Source organism: Pseudorasbora parva, chromosome 9 (genome assembly GCF_024679245.1).
Source record: "Pseudorasbora parva isolate DD20220531a chromosome 9, ASM2467924v1, whole genome shotgun sequence".
NCBI classification, from domain to species: Eukaryota; Metazoa; Chordata; class Actinopteri; order Cypriniformes; family Gobionidae; genus Pseudorasbora; species Pseudorasbora parva.
This window is the reverse complement of record NC_090180.1, coordinates 23,933,459-23,958,875: the sequence shown is the minus strand read 5'-3', so window position 1 is coordinate 23,958,875 and position 25,417 is coordinate 23,933,459. Positions and strand designations below refer to the sequence as shown.

The 25,417-nt window shown below is 40.0% G+C and overlaps 3 protein-coding genes across 4 annotated transcripts; 1 reads left to right on the top strand and 2 right to left on the bottom strand.

Annotated features, from left to right (window-relative positions):
- Positions 1–54: 54 nt before the first annotated feature.
- LOC137090389 (complement C1q and tumor necrosis factor-related protein 9-like) lies at positions 55–3,807 on the bottom strand. 2 transcript variants are annotated; one of them, XM_067454383.1, is made up of 5 exons: positions 3,175–3,807; positions 2,999–3,079; positions 2,746–2,826; positions 1,914–2,647; positions 62–137 (listed from the first exon to the last, which is right to left on the bottom strand). In XM_067454383.1, exons 1-5 carry the CDS (start codon positions 3,677–3,679, stop codon positions 90–92), a joined length of 1,449 nt encoding a protein of 482 aa, XP_067310484.1. In that variant the 5' UTR covers positions 3,680–3,807; the 3' UTR covers positions 62–89. The 2 variants fall into 2 exon arrangements, with proteins under 2 accessions (XP_067310483.1, XP_067310484.1); XM_067454382.1 differs by having other exon boundaries at positions 55–2,647.
- Positions 3,808–15,964: 12,157 nt separating this feature from the next.
- Positions 15,965–21,402, top strand: proca (protein C (inactivator of coagulation factors Va and VIIIa), a). The gene is made up of 10 exons (XM_067454381.1): positions 15,965–16,066; positions 16,330–16,382; positions 16,549–16,632; positions 16,968–17,125; positions 17,205–17,229; positions 17,313–17,423; positions 18,603–18,743; positions 19,019–19,140; positions 19,297–19,414; positions 20,732–21,402. Exons 3-10 carry the CDS (start codon positions 16,563–16,565, stop codon positions 21,289–21,291), a joined length of 1,305 nt encoding a protein of 434 aa, XP_067310482.1. The 5' UTR covers positions 15,965–16,066; positions 16,330–16,382; positions 16,549–16,562; the 3' UTR covers positions 21,292–21,402.
- Positions 21,403–22,321: 919 nt separating this feature from the next.
- dusp28 (dual specificity phosphatase 28) lies at positions 22,322–23,821 on the bottom strand. Its single transcript, XM_067453193.1, has 3 exons — positions 23,686–23,821; positions 22,864–23,476; positions 22,322–22,527 (listed from the first exon to the last, which is right to left on the bottom strand). The coding sequence occupies exons 2-3, from the start codon at positions 23,206–23,208 to the stop codon at positions 22,402–22,404; spliced, it is 471 nt and encodes a 156-aa protein (XP_067309294.1). The 5' UTR covers positions 23,209–23,476; positions 23,686–23,821; the 3' UTR covers positions 22,322–22,401.
- Between the last annotated feature and the right edge of the window lie 1,596 nt (positions 23,822–25,417).

Below are 25,417 nucleotides of genomic sequence, written 5' to 3'. Positions count from 1 at the left end.
ATATATATATATATATATATATATATATATATATATACAGTGAGGAAAATAAGTATTTGAACACCCTGTTATTTTGCAAGTTCTCCCGGTTAGATATTATGGAGGGGTCTGAAATTGTCATCGTAGGTGCATGTCCACTGTGAGAGACATTAAAAAAAATACAGAAATCGCAATGTATTATTTTTTTAACTATTTATTTGTATGATACAGCTGCAAATAAGTGTTTGAACACCTGAGAAAATCAGTTTTAATATTTTGGTACAGTAGCCTTTGTTTGCAATTACAGAGGTCAAACGTTTCCTGTAGTTTTACACCGGGTTTGCACACACTGTAGGAGGGATTTTGGCCCACTCCTCCACACAGAACTTCTCTAGATCAGTCAGGTTTCTGGCCTGTCATTGAGAAACATGGAGTTTGAGCTCCCTCCAAAGATTCTCTATTGGGTTAAGGTCTGGAGACTGGTTAGGTTACACCCGAACCTTGATATGCTTCTTACAGAGCCACTCCTTGGTTATCCTGGCTGAGTGCTTCGGGTCATTGTCATGTTGGAAGACCCAGCCTCGACCCATCTTCAGTGCTCTAACTGAGTGAAGGAGGTTGTTCCCCAAAATCTCACAATACATGGCTCTCCTTAATACAGTGCAGTCGCCCTGTCCCATGTGCAGAAAAACACTCCCAAAGTAGGGATGGTGTTCTTGAGATGGTACTCATCATTCTTCTTCCTCTAAAGATGTTTAGTGGAATTATGACCAAAAAGTTATATTTTGGTCTCATCTGACTACATGATTTTCTCCCATGACTCCTCTGGATCATCCAAATGGTCATTGGAAAACTTAAGACGTGCCTGGTCATGTGCTGGTTTAAGCAGGGCAACCTTTCATTTCAAACCATGACATCTTAGTGTATTACCAACAGTAACCCTGGAAACGGTGGTCCCAGCTCATTTCAGGTCATTGACCAGCTCCTCACGTGTAGTTCTGGGCTGATTTCTCACCTTTCTTAGGATCATTGAGCCCCCACGAGGTGAGATATTGCATGGAGCCCCAGTCCGAGGGATATTGACAGTCATGTTTAGCTTCTTCCATTTTCTAATGATTGCTCCAACAGTGGACCTTTTCCGACCAAGCTGCTTGGCAATTTCCCCGTAGCCCTTTCTAGCCTTGTGGTTTACAATTTTGTCTCTAGTGTCTTTGGACGGCTTTTTGATCTTGCCCATGTCAGTAGTTGGATTCTTACTGATTGTATGGGGTGGACAGGAGTTTTTATGTAGCTAACAACCTCAAACAGGTGCATCTAATTTAGGATAATAAATGGAGTGGAGGTGGACATTTTAAAGGCAGACTAACAGGATTTTGAGGGTCAGAATTCTAGCTGATAGACAGGTGTTCAAATACTTATTTGCAGCTTATTAAATTATACTTTTATAAAAAAATATATATACTTTATATATATATGGTAGCACAGGCAATGCCCCCGTATAAACAACATATTTGAATGAAAATACAATGTTCACCAAAACTGTACAATTGTAGTATCAATTTAATATAGTGTGCATTGCTTTAATATGTAGCAGAAGCTTACCTTTCAAAAGCTTTACTTAAGGACTAAACATGTGACTGCCCAAATATTTATTATTATTATTACTCATACTGTACTCAATTTACTTAGAATTTGCCAAATATGCTAGGGATGTATTTGGGCTTAGAGGCACTGGATTAATCAATACTGGATTAATCTGGGGCAAGAGTGGTAGTGGGTTCCTCTAATTCACCCCAGCTGTATGTTCCGCTTATAGGATCTGGCAAATCACGTGACATTGGCATATCACAGCTGTCTGGGTAGAGCAGGAAGCCAGAGAAGGTACTATTGCACTCACTATTAGAATACATGCCATTGGAATCAACATCTCTTACCTGTAGCCAAACTTCATCGCCCATGATAAGATGCAGGACCACCTGTTGAGATGTTGTTCCAAGATCTATTGACCCTGTACTTTTGACGATAGGTTTGAAGTTGTGGTAAAGCCCCACTCTGAGCAGTTTACTGAAGACAATCAAGTGATAGTTAATGACATAGGTTCCATTTATGGGAGCCCTGTAGATGCCTCGAAAGGGGTCAAAATTAAATTCTCTGTTGTAAAAAACATTAGTGAAAGGAACTGGCAGATTTGGCTGTGGGTAACTGCTGCTTAGTGCCGCTAAAAAAGCAGACTGAATTGGTAGAGAGCAAGGGCCTGGAGCACCCATTTCCCCAGGATCCCCCTTTTGCCCCTTGTCTCCATTTACCCCCGCTGCTCCTTGCTGGTCAGTGTCTCCTTTGCTACCTTTTAGTCCTGGAATTCCAATCATTCCATTTGCACCAACTACCCCATTCTTGCAGTGACACTTGCCCGTTTCTCCCTGATCTCCTTTTTGGCCAATTGCACCTGGAGCTCCATGCAGACCATCATCCCCCAAATCCCCTTTCTGGCCCTTCGACCCTAGATTTCCTCCTAACCCTGGAAGTCCTCTTCCCCCTGTGATACCAGGTTGGCCAAGCTCTCCTGGAGGTCCCTGGATTGAGTGGCAAATTGCTGTACACTGTCCTGACTCACCAATTGAGCCCTGCTGTCCTGGATTTCCATCCACACTGCTGTCCCCTTTATCACCTGCATGAGACAGAATGTTTAGCAAGTTGGTGATCGTAATTTTATTTTTATTTTTATTTATATATTTTGTTCAAATTGCTAAGAATGTGCTAACTTACCCTTGGTGCCTCTCTGTCCTTTGAGTCCTTTAAAGCCAAATGGACCCAGATCTCCTTTTTCACCAATATCCCCCATTTTGCCTATCGGAAGGAAAAAATAATCAATTGTAAACATTCCAGTGTTTTGTACTCAATCACCAAGTTCAAACTCAGACTCTCTGAGGCAGATACATAACTCTATATGAAGTGAACTATTATCATTAACAGTTGGTTTAATGAGTCTTTAGAATAGAAGTAAAGTGACTGTATTTACCCTTTGGTCCCTGATGACCATTAAACCCTGGGCGACCTTGAAATCCTGGCAAGCCTTTTATTCCTGGACTACCGGAAAGACCTAAGACAAAGAAATAAAAGAAAATCTACTCTGCAATTACTGCTGTACTATACATATACAATGGTGGTGTCTAAGAATTGGTTCAAATTAATAACCTGGCAGTCCCCTATCTCCTTTGTTCCCCTTTGGACCACTGGGACCCCCTTTACAATGTGAGCAAACACAGAACCAGGGTGTTTGATCTGCAGGTGGAGGCACTGGTGCCTCAAGAAGCATGTCACAGTACGAAAGGTCAGGTATTTGTCCCACAAGCACTGTGCGAGATCCTTGAGTTGTGTTCCCAGACTGAGGTTTCGATTGAATGGGATACCTATCAGGCGGGATTTTTAACATGGGTAAAGAGTATCCATTTAATGAGTCACCGTATTGCATTATCTGACCTCTGGCTATAGGATTTCCTCCTTTTGCTATAGGGTAATTATCATAAGTGAATATAGGGAGGCCGTTGTTAACTGCAGCAGAGTCGTCAAAGTAGTCATCAGGAGGAATGGGGCTATCAGGAGAGCCAGCGGGTGGAGGTACAAGAAACCCCCTTCGGTCAATAGTCATCCCAGATGAGAGAGCTAATGAGACCAAGACTCCTGTAATTATTCTTATCATCTAAGGAAAAAAGGGATAAAGGGAACAGGAATTAACCACTAAAGAGGCATTAAAACTGAGCAGCTGTTACTCTTGAAAGCATATCCAGGCATAAGCAATGTGGAAAAAATGTGATGCTAGATATTCATAAAAATCTATTGATTCATTTAGATAATTGGGTGTAAAATTATTTTTGTAATTTTATTATTTAAAAAAAATAAAATAAAACATTTTATATTTTTAATTTATTTTAATACATCATCGAGAATGCTAATCACACTTTTTGTTTATTAAACGAACTGCACTTCTATAATCACGTATATACAGTTTTTAAGTGAAGAATAAACACAACAGCATAAAGCAAAATCAAATATACTTACAATTTGGAAGAAGTCTTGACCCATCATCTGGGCGAAGCATTTGTTAACTGACCTGCGCAACTAAGCAATGATCAGTTTATAAGTGGTGACCAAACAACAAAAAGTCGTTTCTTTGGGAACCTGACCCTCTCTCATTGGCCAGCAAACAAAGTAAAGGGGCTGGAAATAATACCACATTAAACCCAATATACTATAGGGCTCCTGCATTAAAAATGACCTTATTAGTGACTGACAACATGTCTGGAATATGATAATCAAAATAACAGTGACCAAACAAAAGCCCACCTCATTGTTTTTATCTCCCCTTTGTTCCTAAAAGAAGCTGGCTGATGTTAAGATAAGATGCACCAGAGTGAAAGTGAATCCTTCTGAGAATATTTGATTGTCCCCATTCAGATGGGACTTTAAGATGGGTGAGTGAAAGAGCTGCCAGATTTCCCTCACCAATCTGATGATAAAAAGTATTGCAACAAATATGGTAACTGGTAAGTTTAAATTCACATTTCTCATGAGTGTCAATCAGTTTGAGACATTTGATTAATAAAAGCTGATGATTTTGTTGTTTGTTGGTTTTGTATGTTTGTTTTTTTAAATAAAAATGCAAAATAGTATTTTTTTCTTCTAGTCTCGACACTAAGGAATAAAGAAAATTGAGGCTTGTTCACTTTGTAGTGATTCAATATATGAGCGAGACTAACTTGAGCTCATCATGTCTTGACATCAGCCTTTACAGAACAGTTAGGCCATGCAAACTCATTCTCACGTGTTCAGACAAAGAAAACACCAATTTGCTCCGTCCAACAGACAAATCCCACCACTTTTATCTTTTAGAGTCAACTAGTTAATACAAAGAAAATTGAAAGGCCTCAGCTCATTTTTCCACATATTCATGCAACCTGAGTCAACTTCATTCATAAAACTCATTATGAATCTAATAGTACATTGGAAACTGTAGCCACTGGTTCAAGGTGTTAATAAAAAGGAGCACAACATGAATAGCTAGCCCTATTATGTGCCCTAATTTCCACACCCTAAATGGCATGTTTCTGTGTAGGTGAACATGTATAGGCACTAATTTGTTTGTCCAAAGTACGCTTTTTTGATCAGTCACGTTTTATTAAAGGGCAAGTTCACCCAAAAATTAAAATTTGCTCATGATTTACTCCCCCTCAAGTCATCCTAGGTATATATGACATTCTACTTTCAAACGAATAACATCTGAGTTATATTAAAAGGGTGGTGCTTGCACTCGTTAATTGTTCACCATAAGCCCTTTAATATATGCTAACAAAGTAAAGAGGGTCAATTTTGATTTCATGAAGACTTTTAAAACCTTACTCAACATATAATTATTATTAATAAATAAATAAATAAATAAAAACTTAATGGGCCACCAAAAATGTTTACTACAAATAAATTACTAAATTCGAAAAATGTATAATTGTAAATTAACAAAAATTTGCATTGCATTTGCAATCCTTTGAAACCAGGGCCGCTGGTTTCAAAGGATTGAAATGTAATTGCATTTGCATTCCTTTGAAACCAGGGCCGCAGCACCTCAACTTCCAGCGCCTCTGCCATATATTTATCACCGGTACAGTCTGCCCTGAGGACCATTATGCACATGCTGTGCGCACAGACCCCGGAAGCACGTGCATAACAGTCTTGAGTGCATGCCGGGTGGTCGATAAGATTAAGATTAAATCAAGCCAAGATATGATGTTCTGAAAGGACATCGGGAACATGATATTGAATGACCAACCACTCCCATACCAGAGTTACCGACCACTACCGAGTTTTGTTTGGAAATGTAATCCCGTGACGCAAAATATCTGGTTGGGTCCCCTGGGGGTGCAGACCTCTATTAGGGATCAATAGTTAAAATTTATTTTTAACTCGGTCCCTTATAATTATTACCCAAATCTCGCTCTCTATGCTGCACATTTTATGGAGGAAAGCTTCCACAATCTTCGCAAAGTTCAAAGCAGGATTCCCACAACGGCTTGTCCTGAAAGATGGAGCAGTTCCAACTTTAAAAACAGGCCACAACAACCTGCAAGTATGATTTAATTTTCATCTATGTGTTTTCCTGTAATATTTTGTAATGTTAATTGTATGTTGTAGCAAGGAAGTAAACAAATGACAACGCTTTTTGGCTCTGCAAACCAGTTTGTTAAATGCTCATTCATACTTAACATTATCCGACAAACACCTAACATTACAAACTTTTTTTTAAATCTTAACAGCGAACTTGGAATTAGTGTAAATTATTCTTTGATAAGAGCTTTTATGTATTGTTTATCTACATGCTTGTTTATCTACAGGCATGCTAAACATGGTTCTGTGTTTGATTTGGCTACTATAGTAAAGCCAATGTTTAGGTTCAATTTGGGTTAATAGTTCTTGTGCAACCTGATCTCACAGATTTCCGTGAAATGAACAGTGAGATCAGGTTGATCAATTGATCAATCAATCAATCAACTTTATTTATATAGCGCTTTTACAATCACGATTGTGTCAAAGCAGCTTAACAGTGTCAAACAGGATAATATTGGGGACAAAATTAGATTTGGCTGTACAGTCGTTCTGGAGAAAACAGTGATGTTATCAGATTATTTTAATTTATCATATAGCGACAATGTTGGCAGATCTGTATTATAGTTTCACGAAATCGCCGAAAATTCCGTGATGGGTTCACGGAAGTGATGCCTATGTAAGTCAATGACAGGCAGCATCCGTGGTCTACACATGGATTCCCTGTTCCAACACCTTATATTCGTCAGTTTGATTGAGTCAGCATAATTTATTTACATTTATTTTCTTTTTATGCAGACACGTTTTGAACACGTAACTCCATCCCTTCCCTAAACCTACCCATTTGTGTATTATAAAAAACAGGATATAACAGGCAGATACACAGATACTGCAGGCACAATTTATTCAGAAACTACAAATATTCCAAGTGTTCCGAGGCCAAACGATTGATTTGTGTAAAGAAAATCCCCAAAAGCGATCAGTAACGTCGAGTCGATCCGTCGAATATTAATACATTTCAAATATTGCCGCCAGAAGAAACGTCACGTCAGGTTTGACAGCATTGGCTGTTGTATGTCGCGTGACCAATTGCGTCATTACGTCAGCTTTGATTGTAAAATGCCATTGGCACAAAATTAACTTTTGTGTATCATTTGAATCAGTAATATTAACGAGCGCGACAGTGCGTGTATGTTCTGTTCACAAAGGGGTGCGATCAACGTTTCAACGACTAAAACATTAAGATCAACTCTGTTCTTCACATAAAGATATCATTTGAAGATAACGTATGAACATGAGTTAATACTTCTATACTGTTTCTGGTCCGTTTTTTGCAATAAATAACTGTGACTGTACATTTATTTGCCTGTTATGTGTTTTATATTGTTGATAAGTGGGTAAGTTTAGGGTAGGAGTGGAGATTGTTGCTCCAAAATATAAAAGTAGGCTATAAATATTCATAAAATCATGTCTACTTTTACAAATGCAAATAATTAAATGTGAGTTGGTAATCCGTGTGTGGACCATGGATGCTGCCTGTCATTGACTTACATAGGCATCACTTCCGTGAACCCATCACAGAATTTTTGGCGATTCCGTGAAACTACCACAGATTTTTGAGTTAAGGGTCCGTGTTGAGTTCACGGAATTCTGTGAGACCAGGTTATTTTTGTAACAGATATTTGGCTATAATCGTTTTCTAAAAGCTCGCAAAAGTTGAAATTCAGTAGCAATCACTATAGATCCGCAGTCTTTACAGACTACCGGTAAAAGTGTTTCCGAAAAATGTGCACTAGATGGTTAGCAAATCACAACACACTGGGCCAGCTAACCAATCTGAGCCCATTTTATATTTTTGAGGGACCAGCTTCATAGAACCCAGAAACCATCAGACCATTTTTACAAGGAGGGACAGAGCAGTGTAGAATAAAGGTAAAATATATGAACAATAATTACATTTTTAAAAAACAAAGCAGGAACATGTTACAGTGCACCTCACAAACACAATCAAGCCTTTGAAAGAATGTGTTTTATCACCCCTTTAAAAATCATCTCGCCCCAGCCTAGGCTGGACGCGTCTGTTGAGACCACTTTCTGTTTCGTAATTGTACCCATCAGTACGCCCGTCTGGTATCAGGCGGTCGCTTTCCAAGGAGCCAGAGCTTTGACACAGCTGTGGTTCACTTTGATGCGAAACTGGCCTGATCGCCATGCATGAGCCAGAACGCAGGGGGTTCAGCCACCGTTGAAAGTGGCGCATATGCAATAGACCCAGTTTGAGTACTGCCGATGCTGAGGCCATAAGACCTAGCATCCTCTAAAAATGTTTGAGAGGAATGCAAGCACCAGGTTTGAATGACTTCGTCATGCTCTGAACAGAGAGGGCGCGCTGAGACGTAAGGCGGGGTCTTATCTGTATTGAGTCTATGATCGTCCCCAGGAAAGAGATTTTCTGGATGGGAGACATCCAGCTCTTGGCAGTATTGATCATGTGACCCAAACATTCTAGATGGTTGAGGAGAGGTTCCCTATCGAGAGGTTCCTTGTATTGCGTATGGGAAAAACTCCTTTTCTCGAGAATATGAAGCAAAACTTTATTAATAAAGGTATCTATGTAAAGCACAGTGCAGCTGCACGGCAATAGCCAGGCGCGAGGAGCTCTCTGATTGGCCCTGCCGCGGCAACTGCAGGAACCTATGGTGAGGCGGCTGAGAGGAAGGAACCAATGGGGGCGCTCCAGAGAGACCGCCAAAAAAGGGGCTTAAATTTGCATACAGGAGGCTATATAAGACCCTGATTTGCCATAGGCGTCAGATTTTATCTCCTTCAGCGACACCATCGCTGTCCTCCGGAATCAAGCAAACCGCCGTCGAAAAGCAACCAGCGGAACATCCCTGCAGACCTGAGGACGCCGGATTCCCTCTGGGTCTCCGCCTTCAGCCACCTGCATTCCAGCTGCGACCATCTGGCATTAAATATCCTTTATTCTTTCTGTCTATGTTGTGTGTGTGTGTGTGTTGCTACTGCAACACCACTTCAAAGAGCTTACAGGCTTATTCTAAGCAAGGATTCTCTCGTTCCGCCGCGCTGAATAAGCCCCGTGGAAAGATGGAGCTCTCCTCTCTCTCCCTCTTCTCTCATTCCGTCGCGCTGAAGAAGCGCTGCGGAGAGACAATGTTAGAGGACATGAGCAAACTCAAGCCGAAGCTCTCCTCACTCTGCCGCCGCAGAGTTTTCCTCACTCTTCCTCTTCTCTCGTTCCGTCGTGCTGAAGAAGCGCCACGGACAGAGAATACTAGAGTAAATAAACCAACTCGAGCCGAAGCTCTCGTCACTATGCCGCCGCGGTGCTGAAGAAGCATCGCGGGCAGACAGAGTTTTTCCTCACTCTTCCTCGTCTCTCATTCAGTCGCGTTGAAGAAGCGCTGCGGACAGAGAATACTCATAGACAGTAAAAGAAATGGACAGAGCGTTCCCATAGACTTCAAAGGCAGAAAGTGTGGTCGATTAGAAGCACTCACTTCCTGATGGCTGAGCGAACTGCACAGGCTCAGACTGAGCTTGAGGATGCAGATGTGACGTGAGGTCTTCAGACCTACTACTAGTAGGTCTTCTAGTAGTTGTGGAAGTGAAATCTGAATCACGTTGTTTAAATGTTTTGTCCCGTTGCTTTTGGCTCACTATGGGCTTCTCCCCATTCTTCTCCCTTGACTTTATCAGACTTTATGTCTCCACGTCCCCCCGACTGTCTCATAGACAGTAAAAGATTGCTTCTGAGCGTCTCCTCCTGTCTATACGGTAATTTATCGCGGGGCCTATATCTATCGTTAGCCTATTTTTACAAAAACAGCTTATACGGGGCGAAAGTGTAAGATACAATGTAATGGAGCCTTTTATGCATTGTTGTGTTTCTTTAGAAATAAACAATGGACAAATTGAGTCTTTCAACGCCTCAAATGTAAAGTTATTCACTGTCAAAGTGACTCAAAAAAGAATGGGAGTCAATGGGATGCTAACAGCAGGTGATGGCTTGGTTAGCAATGGCTGCCCCTATGGGTGGAACGCTTTCCGAGTGCTAGATTACCCCCTTGAGAATACTAGAGTAAATAAACCAACTCGAGCCGAAGCTCTCGTCACTATACCGCCGTGCTGAAGAAACGCTGTGGACAGACAGAGTTTTTCCTCACTCTTCCTCTTCTCTCGTTCAGTCGCGCTAAGAAGCGCTGCGGTCAGAGAATACTATAGTATATAAACAAACTCGAGCCGAAGCTCTTGTCACACTGCCGCCATGCTGAAGAAGCGCCGCAGACAGACAGTTTTCCTCACTCTTCCACTTCTCTCGTTCAGTCGCGCTAAGAAGCGCCGTGGACAGACAGAGTTTTCCTCACTCTTCCTCTTCTCTCATTCAGTCGCACTTAGATGCGCCGCGGACAGGGAATACTAGAATATATAAACAAACTCGAACCGAAGCTCTCGTCACTCTGTCGCCGCCTTGCTGAAGAAGCGCCGCGGACAGAGAATACTAGAGTAAGTTGACGAGCGAACTTGGGCTGTTGGATATGTCAAGAACACGGCTTACGTCACAGCCGTTTCTCACTGCAGCGCGCTTACCCTTACTGCAGTGCGCCAAGGAAGTTGTAATGGCTGCCTTGTCATGATAGCGCGCGCCCTTTCCACAGCGCGCGTTCGCTGACTAGAGTGCGCTTACGTCATAGCACGCGCTCACTCTCAGAGCATAACGGCATCGGAATATGGCTGCCAAGCTAAGCCTTTTTTCACTCTATCACTTCTTCCAGTCCCCTCTATTCAGGCGGCTGGAGAGGTTATGACACCGTAGACAATGAGTCCAATGCACAGTGTGCATCCCTACATAAGCACTGTTAATTCAGCCCCACAAAATCACAAATAAATCCCGCCGCGGCCGGATTACACCATGGACTTCCTTATATTCTCCCAGTCCCCTTGGTTCAGGTGTCTGAAGATGTAAATATTGCAGTCAGCTAGCCTGTGGTCAAACAAGCTTGTCTGCACACGCACTTTCAGTCTAGACTAGAGCATAACGGCATTGTAGAAGCGCTTCCATACCACCCGAACTTCCTTACATTCTCCCAGTTCCCTTAGTTAAGTGACTGGAGAGGAAATATTGCAGTCAACTACCCTGTTTCAAACATGCTCGTCTGAACACTAATGCTGTGGGCGTTTACCCTTGTTGACACGCTCACTGGCTTGCGTTGTGGGTATTCTACGTAGGTTGCACCCACTACACAGTGCGCGCCACTGCACAATGACACAAAAAAGAGCCTTTTCTATGTAGGAAATGTGCCCACTTTACAGTCTGCACTCCTGCACCCAAGCACTTTTCACAAAGCGCACTCGCGCCACGAGCACTATATATGTGAGGCGGGCACCCACTGCAAAACTTGCTGCGCCAAAACCTAAACACTATCCCCACAGTGTTACAAGCTCAGTGTTACAGCACAATCAACCGGGTTAACAGGCCCCTATTACTAAGCGGCCCACCCCTGAATCTAATTCAACCCCTGGCTTCACGAGCCCAGGCCTGGCAGGCCATTCCTGGTATATCAAATTGGGTGTTGAACATATGAAACGAGGTTACTCGCTACAATTTTGCTCGCAGACCCCCGCGATTCAGGCCGTGGTCGAGCCCTCAGTGAGAAGCAGTGTCAGTCACGTACTTCTCATTGAGGTGTTAAAACTGTTAAAGGAGAGAGCGGTGGAAACAGTGCACCCGATGCTAGCGAGTCAGGTTTATACTGTCGCTAATTCCTCGTTCCAGAAAATGGATGGCGGTCTCAGGCCCATTTTTCAGACATCTGAACAAAGCACTTATGACATGCTCATTCAAGATGCTGACGGTGAAACAAATCCTAGCGCATATTCGCCCAGAGGATTGGTTTTTCAAAATAGATCAGAAAAACACATACTTTCACGTTTAGATAGCCCCCTTACTACAGGCCAATCTTGAGATTCGCCTTCGAGGGGCAGGCTTATCAGTACAGAATCTTTTCTGGGCACAGTCATAGACTCAAAACTCATGAACAAGTGGCCTACGTCATAAAGAACCCCCACGTCTTGGTAACGTACATAAAATCACCAGGGCGGCCGAGATCAGACTCTCTTCACCGCATGGCTAAGCATCTCCTTTTATGGGCAGAGCACAATCTGAGCTCCCTAAGGGTGGCTCACGTGCCAGGTATTCTGAATCAGGGTCCAGACATGTTATCCAGTGGACCCATTCCCCCAGGGGAACGGTCTCTTCACCCGCAAACGATTCAGCTCGCACAACACTTGCTGCCCTACATTTTTCTGCAAACGCATGTTTGGCCCAGACTCCCTCTATATGCTCCCTCTTAGCGCGATGCTGCTGCAAACCATCAAAAAAGATCAGGGAAACAGTATCCACAGTGCTTTTAATAGCCCCACTTTGAAAGAACCGCACATGGTTCTCCGAACTGATTCAGCTGTCAGACACAGCCCCATGGCCCATTCCGCTGAGGAAATACCTCCTCACGCCGGTGAAAGGGAAGATCTGGCATCCCAGTCCCGAGCTGTGGGCCCTCTACGTACGGCCCATCAACGGGTATCCGGAAACCTCTCTGACAATTTTTGAACACTATTTCGGAAGCTAGAGCCCCCGCTATCAGGCGGCTCTGCTTTGAAGTGGTCAGTGGTTTTCTAATCAGTGTGCTGCGCGAAACATCGACGCACACTCATGCGAACTGGCGGAACTGCTCGCTTTTCTCCAAGAGCTAATGGACGCAGGTCGTTCCCCCTCCACGCTCAAAGTTTATGTCGCCGCCATAGCAGATAACCACGCTCAGATAGCCGGACATTCACTAGGGAAAAGTGATTTTATTGTTTGTTTTCTTAAAGGGGCCAGGAGATTAAACCCACCTTGCCATTCCTCAGTTCCTATTTGGGACCTCGCCGTAGTTTTAGAAGCAGTGAAATGTCCCCCCTCCTAACAACTTCAGACCACGAGCTTGAAGCACTTATCACTCAAAACCGCTTTTCTGCTGGCTTTTGCCTCGGTTAAGCGAGTGGGTGGCTTACACACACTCTCCGTGAGCCCTTCCTGTCTTGAGTCCTGGTTCAACAACTTCTAGGTTGTGCTCAAACCGAGACATGGTTTAATACCCAAAGTGCTATCAACCCTTTTCAGTATGCAGGTCATTACACTGCTTCCTTTACCCGCGTCTAAGAGAGAATAAGACGCGAACCTATTCTGCCCAGTCATAGCATTGCGATTGTATCTAGAGCGCTTCATTGCTTCGGTTGCTGCACTAAGATTGTGCTGTCATGAAACAAGGACTCTCACACTGGATAGTGGATGCGATCTCACTAGCATATGGGTCCAAGAACCTAACCTGTCCTACAGGCAATAAAGCCCACTCCACTAGAGGCATAGCCTCGTCTTGGGCTTGGTCATGTGGCACTACCATGGAAGATATCTGTGCGGTGGCAGGCTGGGCCTCTCCGTCCACTTTTATCAGATTCTACAATTTAGAGGTCCCAGCTTTACAAGCAGTGCTTTTCTCCATCTAAGGGCCCTTCTGCAGCCCTGGCAACACAATTGCTTATATTGCGTTCCGCTTATACACAATCCTTCTTAAGCACCATTACACTCTACCATAGATCCGACTATGTCCGGTCAGGTGTTCAAGCGAACTGACTCTTCCGGTTATTTCAGTCCCCTTATGAAGCCCGTCTGTGTCGGTCTCTCAAGATGTTTTTTGACTTTCCCTCATTCAGTTAGGGATTTTGGGTCAGTCAGCACACACAGAGTATTACATTGTGTTCCCATATGCAATACAAGGAACCTCTCGATAGGGAACGTACTCGGTTACTTTCGTAACCTTGGTTCCCTGAGAGAGGGAACGAGTATTGCGTTCCGCGTCGTGTTCGTGCTTCTCAGGTGTCGCTTCAGTCGATTTTTAAAACTTGACACCTGTGGCGAATTGGGGTCTTATATAGCCTCCTGTATGCAAATTTAAGCCCTTTTTTCAGCGGTCTCTCTGGAGCGCCCCCACTGGTTCGTTCCTCTCAGCCGCCTCACCATAGGTTCCTGCAGTTGCTGCGGCCCGGGTCAATCAGAGCACTACTCGCGCCTGGCTATTGCAGTGCAGCTGCACTGCGCTTTACATAGATACCTTTATTAATAAAGATTTGCTTTGTATTCTCGAGAAAAGGAGTTTTTCCCATACGCAATACTTGTTCCCTCTCTCAGGGAACCAAGGTTACGAAAGTAACCAAGTACGTTATCAACTGTGTCTCTGACTGGGCTATAACAAGCCAGTCGTTGAGGTAGTTGAGTATACGCATCCCTCTTAGCCTTAGCGGGGCTAGAGCTGCGTCCATGCACTTGGTAAAAGTGCGAGGTGCCAGGGATAACCCGAACGGCATGACTGTGAACTGATAAGCCTGACCCTTGAAGGCGAATCTCAAGAATGGCCTGTGGTGGGGGGCTATCTGAACAGGAAAGTATGCATCTTTCAGCGAGGTCTCGACTGCTTCTCACCGAGGTCTCAACCAGCGCGCGGGGGTCACAGCCAATCAGTGCGTAGCTCACGCCGTCGCATCTGCTGTGCAGCCGCACTGCGTTTTGAATAGATACTTTATTGAATAAAGTTTTACTTCATATTCTCAATAAAATTAGCTTTTTGACACTTAATGACATTTTAATAACAAATTAAACTTGTACCACTGAAAAAAAAATATCATGACATTATAATGGCCTCAGTCAACATCAAGACCAACCACATGACAGTATAAAGCTAAGTAGTTTCTTATGTTTATGACCGGTTATGTTGTCTTGGTAATGTCAAGTTGTCATGACAAAGACACTGACAGGTTATGATGTATTGGTTTATGTCAAGTTGTCATAACAAAGACATCTCACATAATGTCATCTTTGCATTAAAAATGACATAATGCAGCGAATGACACTTAATGACAGTTGTCATAAACATGCATAAAACGGTGGCATGTGTCATGTCATGATAATGAAGGTGTCATGTCAGTTTTATGCACACCCCTTCAAGTAAAGTGTTACCAAGTTCCTTTAATTCACAGAAATTTAATTTGGCCAACTGAAAAATGTAGATGTGATCAGGCACTAGAATGTTTTTTTTTTTTTTTTTAGAATTCCATTTTTAAGAATGGAATGTCATTAAAGTTCATGCGCATGTAAAGACAGACATCAAAAAAATTTGTAGATATAAAGGTACCTATATATTTTGGACTAAATAAATAAATAAATAAATAAATAAAGCTTCTAAATATCATTAATAAGATTTTACAGCAGGAAAATTGTTGAACACTTAATGGAAATGCCAAAATGACAGATATTTTTTTTAATAGCACTGTAAAATTAATAAGGCTGCTTGATACAATATAAACATTTCTGCATGCATGTTTGTCCCATTGTGATGTTAAAACTTGTTTATGTTTCCAATAAGAGGTGTGTGTTGGCCGCTTTTATTTCACAATCAGTATCATATAACTATATTGTATGCAGATTCTATGGATTATTGTTAGCGTGAGAGAGTGCAAGAATAGGTGACCCTTTTTGAGAAACAGAAATAAGATCAGTTTAAATGCTTTTGTAGGCTGTGTATACAAACATATATCAACAATCTAGATCAATGTTAATATGGCATTTTATTTCTTCTTGAATATCATTATGAACATTATAAAATTAATTTAATCATCAAGCTAAGGTTCATAAGTAATTTAAATTGCATCATTACTGATCATATCATTGACAATTAGATCAATTTAGATATTTAATCATAGCTACAAATGTAATTGTCTGGTGGTTAAACCGTAAACTGTACATGAGTACTTAGGTATATGTGGACAGAGACAGCAGATGAAAACGCAGACTGTGGACTTTCAGTAAACATAGTTAGTCATTAACACACTTTAAACACCACACATCATCCATTCCTGTTCCTTTCTTATTGTTCAAAATGTAAGTAAACTTTTTATAATAATTATTAAGGGTTAGTTAAGTCTAGTAAGTTATTAAGTTTAGTAATAATGATCTTGCAAAATAAAATTCCTGATAGGATTGATCTCAGCTGCCATTATTTGTTCAGTGAAAGGTTTGTTGGAGTTCAGTTAACTTGCTAAAGGCTGTTTGTGCTGTGCTGTCCTGTTTGATTAGAGACAAAGCCAAAATTGATTTAAGCTAAAACACTTCGAAGTTTTCAATTCATGTGTTTTCTGATGTAGTTCTCATCTGAGGACAAACCTAACCTCTACCGCCCTTCATAATTTGGAATACGGTAAGAACAATTTTTGTCTGTTACACAGCAAACTTTCATGCTTGAATGCGAGTAATCATCCCAATCTCTAGCCAAACTATCAGGTTAAATCCTATTTTAAAGACTTAAAATCTAACATCCTCAATATTCAAGTAAAGTTTGGATTTCTGTCTTGCTTTATTTACAGGGTTTGTTGTCATAATGAGGAGTCTCTTTCTCTTTATCTCAGTACTGGTTGTAATCTGGTCTGATTGGGCTCACTGCAAGTCAGGTATGAGGTCAATATGCCTTATTGCAAAGCATATTATTCTTATGAATCTGTTGAAAGCTAGTGACCTTTTGAAACTGTAAACATTTAGGGGAATTCTCTGAGTATTAGAAATTGCCATATAGAAATTGCATACGCATCATGTTTGTTCCATTAGCTGTTTACACATATGTAACTTGTGCAAATAAACAGTGGTATCAGTAGGTACAAGTAATTCTCAATGAATTGCCTCTTTAATTTAAAAACTACATTTGTCACACATTGGTCTTTTAAAAAAATATAATTTGAAAACCCACTCCAACTGCTCTGTCCGTTAACCCTGCATCTATTTTGGTCAGTATTTTCTAGCAGCCCAAAAGCACACATGCTCCTGCGATCAAGAAGAGCCAACGCTTTTATGGAGGAAATAAAGGCCCCTTCATTGGAGCGGGAGTGTAGGGAGGAACTGTGTGATTTTGAAGAAGCAAGGGAAATCTTTAATACGAGGGAGGCCACGGTTGGTAATGTCAGCGTTTAAATGTATTAATATTTTTCCGATTAATTATGATTTTCCAACGAATCTTTTTGTCTTGCAGTTGGAATTCTGGACAGCGTATAAAGGTTAGTTAGGTCCGTTGTGAAATAGCTTTCTAGGGCTTCATAACTTGTGGCACTCATTAAATGTAACTGTGTTGTTTCCTTAGATGGAAACCAGTGTGACTCGAATCCATGTGTTCATGGCAAGTGTGTAGATCTGTTACAGGATTACTCCTGCACCTGCAACTTGGGATTTGAAGGAAGACGATGTGACCTTCGTGAGGCGCTTGCTTTCTTAAATACATTTTACATGTTCAAAAGTCTGTCCACTTCTCAAAATGTTACTGTTAAATGTTACAATGACATAGATATACCTGACAACAGAACAAAAGCAGTATTCCAAACTGAGTTGCAGCGTAACAGCATGCTCAAAACACACACACCAGACGATGATCAGAATACACTGTAGGGCTTTAATACACAAGATATTGAGCATGAGGAAATTAATCATATAATGAATAACTAACTAGTGGCAGGAAAATGAGAACAAAGGAAAATAGGAACAAAATAGGAACAGAACACAATGAAAAGGAGATCAAAACTGGACACGATATTGCATAATCTTTTTTCTCACTATTACTCATTATTTTTCGTCATATTGTTTCCTTGATGGAATCTTAAACCTTCCAGAATATGGTAAAATGTTTAAATAACAGACATCACCATACTTCCCCAGTTGATTTATCACAGTAAATTAAGACAGTTTTGTTGTTTTGTTAGGCAAACAAGACATTGATTAAATAAGAACTTATTGCACAAATTTTCAAAACAAAATCTGAAGGCAGGTTAATTTATTTTTTTTTTTGCAATATTAACAGAAATAGATGCTTTGACAGCGAGGATTTTGGATTTTACTTTTGATCAAACAGAAGATACTTTCAACAGCAAAAAAATAAATGTATTCATCACCATGTTTTTAGGAATACACAGTTAAATGGTGAATTGAATATGAAGAAAAAAAACACTATAAAAACCTTCTGTATAGGAATACAACAGGTAAATTTGGCCTATAAGTAATTATGAGCAAAATAGTTTAAAATTAACCAATGCATAAAAAACTATGGTTTTGCAGTGTCTTGAATTATATATGATTTCTCATTCCACATTTTCATGGTTTGCTTTTACGCATTGTGTCTTTTTATACACGTCGTTGTAGCATATAGCAAATGATAATTCAATTGACTTGATATTTGATAATGTACTCAACCACAATTGACAGATGAAAATGAATCCCTTTGGCCTTACTGCCTTTTGTCTGCTTGGTCAGTGTTTTTTGATATGCTGTGCCACAGCTGATTTGGAGCATTTAATAGTGGACGTCTTGAGTTACAGAGCAGGTGTGAGTTAAGGTCATGGTGATAAATGTCCTGACAGCAGTTCTCTGGTTTTGTCCTCAGGCAGGACAGCCACTAACTGCTCTGTGAACAATGGGGATTGTGATCATGAATGCCATGAGAGTGAGGATGGTCTTGCTCGCACATGCAGTTGTATTAAAGGATACCAACTCCAAGACAACTCTAAAAGTTGTACAGCCAAAAGTAAGTTGCCTCAACAAAATGCACAAATATAAACTATAGACAACGAACAAATGCTTTGATATATGTATTTGTACTCAAGATTCTACTTTTGTATTTGTGGACTTGATATAATTAGAAATACCCACTAATAGGTAGTACTGGGAAGTGCTCAGTCCAAGACAAATATCAAGAAAAATTGCATCTTGAGCAAGTTCTTTGACCTCGAAAGAATAAAATATATCTTCAAAAGGCTTTTTACAAATTAATTATGGTCTGAGCATTTTTGTCATATACAGGTGAGGCTACGTGTGGCCAGATTCGGATTGCAAAGTCATTCTATAAAAGTAAGCCTGTAGTAGGTTTACAGCCATGGGTTGTTGGAGGAACAGTTGGCAAAAAGGGGGAGAGTCCCTGGCAGGTATTTCTGAACCATGTAATATCTGTGTAACCATATGTAATAGAGCCAAATGTTTTATTAGAGCTAATTCTAACAGATACCTTATGTTGAACTAATACTCAGCCAGAGCATATATTTTGCTTTACTATAAAAAAAAATTATGTGTGTACTTTGCAGGCTCTTGTACTAAATTATAATGGCAAGTTTCATTGTGGTGGAGTTCTGATTGACGAAAACTGGGTTCTCACTGCTGCTCATTGCCTAGAAACAAGTACAATGTTCAGTGTCAGATTGGGTATGTGAAATATTTTGAAGAATTCTTTTAAAGTTTAAGCCTTTTTACCCTCCCTTACATTTACATTTTTAGAAGATGCATTACTAAAGCAATTTGCCAAAAACGTGCATATGACATGACAGTTCCTTGGAGAGGATGTGAGGGTGATGTTGTTTACTAAGCTTAGGCCTCAGAATAGAAAAATGTCAAAGTTCAAACCATTTGGAACTAGAATTTGCAGAGGTTATACAATGTTATGTTCTCTTAAAAAAATATTCAAGGGATGGTTCACCCAAAAATGAAAATTCTTTCATCATTTCCTCACGCTAGTTAAACTATCCTTTTAATTCCACACAAAAAAACTACTTGATGGATAGCATTGAAATAAGTGTCCTGAGAAATCCCACTTCGTTCAGTCATAGTCTCTGGAAGTAACAAAGAAGCAGACCCTTCATCCCAATGTGCATACTATCCACCTTACCTGCCCTAAACAGTATTGAAAATGACTAATGTCACATACTTTTTAGGATGGATAGTACACATTTGGACGCAGGCAGTTTAGCACCACCACCAATTGAACAATTTTCAAATTGCCTCCTTATTCACTATTCCCTACCTACATTACTCCACTAACATAGTCCACTTGAAGGAGTGAATGAAAACGATTGAGCGGATTTGGACACTGAGTGCACTGGAAGGACTAGTAGTTTTTCTTGACATGGACATGGACATAATGGTGGATAAATACGAGATGAGAACAAAAAATATATTTCTATGCTTTTGTGTTCTCTCGCAAAAAGTTTTTTTGTTCTCCCAAGAACCTTTGCATTCTCTTACAAACTGTTTGTGTTCCCAGATAAATTTAGCATTGGCTTACAAGCTGTTTGTGTTCCCCCAAGTAACTTTGCATTCTATTACAAACTGTTTGGGTCCCCCCAAGTAACTTTGCATTCACTTACAAACTGTTTGCATTTCTCCGAAACTGCATTCACTCGCAAGAACTCAAAAGGTTTGCAATGCGAATACATAGTTTCTTGGCAGCCGCAAAGAGTCTAGGGGGAGTGCAAAACATTTGAAAGAGAATGCAAAAGCATTGAAATATAATTGTTCCTCGAATCTTATATTTTTTCCCATCACCATGTCCCTATAGGGGCTCCATTGAAATGTGTTTACAGTAACACTTGCAATGGAGTAAATGGGGAAAGTGTTCTGGAGGGTTTAAAAGCAGAAATGTGAAGCTTGTATTGTTTAGTATTTTATTATTAATTTTTAAAAAGTTTATTAGCTGTAAATTTCACTAAATCCTCCTTTAACCAAGTGGGATGGCTGTCTCTGCAGGTGACTATGACCGGTTTAAGATTGAAGGAACTGAGATGACTCTTTCTGTCAAACAAGCTATCGCCCACCCACAGTACAACCCTTTCACAGTGGACAATGACATAGCTCTGTTGCGCTTGTCTCCACCAGCCACATTTTCCACATACATAATACCAGCCTGTCTCCCTAGCCAGGACCTAGCAGAACGAATGTTGCATCGGAACGGTACCATGATGGTCATCACTGGCTGGGGAAAGGTCGACCAGAGTGCTCATCGCTTCACTTCAACTCTTAACTTCATTGAAATTCCAATTATGGACAACAACGAGTGTTCCCGGCATATGACGAACAACCTCACTCAGAACATGCTATGTGGGGGAGTGCTGGGACAGATCAAAGATGCTTGTGAGGGGGACAGCGGGGGTCCAATGATGACACTTTTTCACGATACATGGTTCCTTGTAGGTCTCGTTTCCTGGGGGGAAGGCTGTGGGCAAAGAGACAAACTTGGCATCTACACCAAAGTGTCTAGCTATTTGGATTGGATAAATAGTGTTCGTCGGCAGTGGGATAAAGTTTAGACCCCTAGTTCTACCCTGTTCTGCCTATCATATAAAATATTAATCAGAAAAAGCAATGTACTCCCTACAGTTCTTTTAATAGAGTGACATTCAATAAACACATAAATGAAAGCTGCTCTCATTTCTCTGTTATCTGCATGTTTAAGGAAATGAGACTTAGTAAGGAGTTTAAGTAGACATGAGAAACATTTTGGGTTTTGATTCCTTTATTGGGTAACACAAAAATAAATATATTATGTATACATGAGTGATTAATATATAGTGTTATTTGAGACATTCTAAAATATAATGCTACAGTAGATTATTTGATTTAAGAAATTTTAAAGGATGACCATTAGGAATTTATAATTAGTTTTTAACAAATCAGCTAAACTGGGTTTTTGAAACAATCTATTATCATCTAAGTGTAAACTACAAAAACGTGAATTTGTGAGAATTCTCTTTTCTTATCTATGCTAAATAAATTAAATCCTACTGAGAAAACAGTTATCAGGATAATGTACAATTGCTAGCAATTTGGAGGTTTCGTTTTATTAAAGGATGTGGCTGAAAAGACTTTAACAGTTTACCAGGAAAAGGCCTTCAAAAGAGCTTTAATAACTTAAAATTATTTTGTTTAAACAAACAATCTGTTGGCAAAAATGTAGGGTGGTACCTATGTTTATATCTCTTTATATATGATGATTATATTTCTTATAAATTCTATAATCTCTATAACTCAAAGTAAAAACATCATAAGCCGGTAAGTCTGGAACATCCTTTACAGGCAATAAGCGGATGGCCTAATCATACTGCAAGCAAGAGATGTGACCCTGAGGATACCCATTTAATAATATATATATATATATATATATATATATATATATATATATATATATATATATATATATATATATATATATATATATATATATCACATTTAAAACAAAACAAAAATGCAAATCATTTTTCATAACCTGAGCATAATAATTTAAGGCACATATCCTTATTTAAAGATTTTCATAATTAGCAGCAAGCATGAACAGTAAAGTCAAGTGTCTAAGGCCTTTTTATTAAGCATTATATTAGCTAGGTTGAGAATGTAGTGTCAGAAAATAAAGATGGTATAAGTTAAAGAGAAGAAGGGTTGGATCTGCAGCTGGCTGACCTCCTGATCTTCAGTTCGTGTTCATATCGCTCCAGCTGAGTCCAAAATCCTGGGTTAGGCTCAACAACTGATCGGGCATGTTTAACTGCCTGATAGAACAAATAAGAATCACATAAGTAACAACACTAACATTGTGACACAAAAATCCAGAATGTTCTGGTTTTCCCATTATCAATTAGGCTATTAACAATGATTATGATGTGAGTGATAAATATTTTTGGATGTTCTGTGGATGATTGCCTTTGTTTTGTTGGTGAAAATTATACTTTTATATTAAATAAACCAATAAGATATCAATAACAATCATTGCATGGATAAATCAAGGATGAAATACCCATTTTAATATAGCATAAGAAACATAAACTACAAATATCCTGACTAGAACTTGTTATCAAAATTAAATTGGATATAAACACTCTTCATACCTGGAAGGCATCTGTTAGGGTGAGAGCCTGGTGCTTCATTAAATAGGCCACACAGACAGTAGCTGAACGACTGCGTCCATTCTTACAGTACACCACGGTGCGGCCTCCCCTTTCTGCCTCGCTTGCTATGGCATCAGCACAACGATCAAAATACTTGTACAGGTCTTCATTAGGGTCATCATAGACAGGCACACGCAAAGTGCTGACGCGCATTGAGGGAAAGGGTTGCTGTTTTGACACATTGATACAGAAAGTGACTGCCTCCTTCTGGATGAGCTCATTGTTACAGGCTGACCTGGCATTACTGATTAGCAGACAGTCAGTAACTGAGCTCAACTGCAGCATTTCTCACCATATGCCTGCATATATGTGGCTATGTTTGTGTATGTATCTTAACTATCATAATCGCAGATCCACCACTGAGTCCTTAATTATGTTTTATATATGTATAGTATATATATAGTATGTATATTAAGTTCTGCAAAGACTGGTGTTACTACAGTAAAGAGATTCTAGTCAGATACTAAGCATTAAAGTTATATATAGCTACTGCATCAGCAACCAGGAGAAGGGAGATGTTTCACCCTAATGTTACACTGACAAGTCTGGTGAGCTGTTAATGAAAACAGAGAGGAGAAAAAAAAAATCGGTTTAGAACAAACACATGCAATGGTAAAATAATAAATGAAACAACTATTTAATAATAAGTTAAAATGTAGGCTACAATAGCCTAGTCATTCAAAATGTTAACTGGGCATGCTCCGCCTTTCACATTCATTCAAAATACGACGTAAACATTAAAATCAGATTAAGAAACCTGACCTGCAGATTGAGCGCAGGGATGATCCTCAAAGCGGATGTGTCAAAGACTCGTCGTCATCCTCGCTATCGCAAAAGTCCCTATGGCAGAGAAAAGGAAAACGACAACGTGAAGTGGAGACACATGCGGCTAACTGACCACGCCCATTTAACTGTCATCGCTGTCCCCCCCTCGGGAGTTTGAAATCTAATCTTGAGATCTAGTTGAACCAGAGATACCCCCCCCCCCCCCCAAAAAAAAACAAGATTTGTTGGTGTAGTGAGATAATAGATAATAATAAAGGGCTCTTCTGTTTGTTTATATACCATTTCAAGGACATAAACAATAACAAACGCGTTGGAATGCTCTATAGCTGCAATCTGATCATTGCGCCGCGGCCGCCGCCTAATGGACGGTGCAGTCTGAATTTAAAGGACTAGTTTGAATCCCTATGGTTTGAATTCGTGTCATAGTTTAAACCAAGCCTGCAGTCTCCCTCTCATTTACTGAAGCTTTCGCGCCTCGATCGCCCCCCGGTGACCGGTCCCAGTATAGCCGCTCCTCTGTGTTTTCTAATGGACGCGAGGCAAACTAAATAATAAAATTACACTTTAAAAATGTTTCCCCAAAGTTAGTTTATGTCACTGAAGGCAGTTATCATCACGATGATTTCATTTCAGGTGTTCGTTTTAAAAATAAGTTTACTTTGAGTTAGTTATTTGATGCTATAAAAACGGGGGGTGTGACGTCATGATTGACAGCTGAGACTGACGGCTTCTCTGAGTGAAGTTGTCACTGAGGCACTAACGGACTTTTTTCGAAATTTTTGGGAGCAGATTAGAGCTTTAGCTTTAATTTCTACATTTCCATAACTGTTTATTTCACACCAACATAATTAATTGTTCTGCATCTGCGAGAGTGTGGGCGGGCTTTCGATATCGTGACTGTACTTCCTGCTCTACTTCTTGCGCTCTACTGCGCAACTCCGGTCCCGAAATCGCTACTGCGCAGACTCGGTCCCAAGATGTCAGCGCCGTGCACCCCTGCCTGAAAGCTTCAAATATGGCAAGCGGAAACGGATGATGTCGAGTCGTCCATATTTTTTTACGGTCTATGGTTTAAACCGTATCATTGCTCTATTGTTTTAAAATAAAATAAATTAAGAAATGTGTAAGATTTTTTGGCTTACCTAACGCAAATAAAATATAAAATAAGTAAGCAATAATAGGTAAAGAATTAGTATGAGTATGTATGCCTCTTGTAATAATGCTACAAAAATAGGCTTACAATTTGAAAATTTGCATTCGTGAATATTACATCTATATAGAAAGAAAAATGGGTTTATTATAAAGTAGGCAATTAGAATCCGCTTTAAAAAAAAGTACATAACAGATTTGGGATTCGAAACGTATAGCACTTGAGATAACAAAACTAACATATTTCCAGAGCTTAAAAGTATAACTGTATAACCAAAACAAATGAAGAAAAGTTTCACAAAAGGAACATTTAGTGTCAAAATCCAATTTAAAAAATAAATTCTTAAGAAAATGTTTGACAAACTATGTTAGTTTTATTAACAAGTTAGTTAACAATTAACTATTAACACGGTAAATGTTATGGAATAATTAAAAAATATATTTATTTTACTTTTTTCGTAAAAAAAAAACAAACAAAAAAAACTGAAACACACTTTTTTTTTTTTTTTTTTTTTATTGAGCGAACATATGAATTACAACATTGAATCCAACAAACAAC

What these genes read in the sequence shown, in the direction of transcription:
- LOC137090389 (XM_067454382.1), bottom strand. Translation starts at nt 3,679, where the DNA reads ATGATAAGAATAATTACAGGAGTCTTGGTCTCATTAGCTCTCTCATCT. An exon ending in AGGAGATAGGGGACTGCCAG is followed by an intron (nt 3,080 to 3,174) that starts GTTATTAATTTG and finishes TCTTTGTCTTAG; the next exon opens with GTCTTTCCGGTAGTCCAGGA. An exon ending in AGGACAGAGAGGCACCAAGG is followed by an intron (nt 2,648 to 2,745) that starts GTAAGTTAGCAC and finishes TGTCTCATGCAG; the next exon opens with GTGATAAAGGGGACAGCAGT.
- proca (XM_067454381.1), top strand. Translation starts at nt 16,563, where the DNA reads ATGAGGAGTCTCTTTCTCTTTATCTCAGTACTGGTTGTAATCTGGTCT. An exon ending in AGGGGGAGAGTCCCTGGCAG is followed by an intron (nt 19,141 to 19,296) that starts GTATTTCTGAAC and finishes TGTACTTTGCAG; the next exon opens with GCTCTTGTACTAAATTATAA. An exon ending in AATGTTCAGTGTCAGATTGG is followed by an intron (nt 19,415 to 20,731) that starts GTATGTGAAATA and finishes CTGTCTCTGCAG; the next exon opens with GTGACTATGACCGGTTTAAG.
- dusp28 (XM_067453193.1), bottom strand. Translation starts at nt 23,208, where the DNA reads ATGCTGCAGTTGAGCTCAGTTACTGACTGTCTGCTAATCAGTAATGCC. An exon ending in CCCTAACAGATGCCTTCCAG is followed by an intron (nt 22,528 to 22,863) that starts GTATGAAGAGTG and finishes TTGTTCTATCAG; the next exon opens with GCAGTTAAACATGCCCGATC.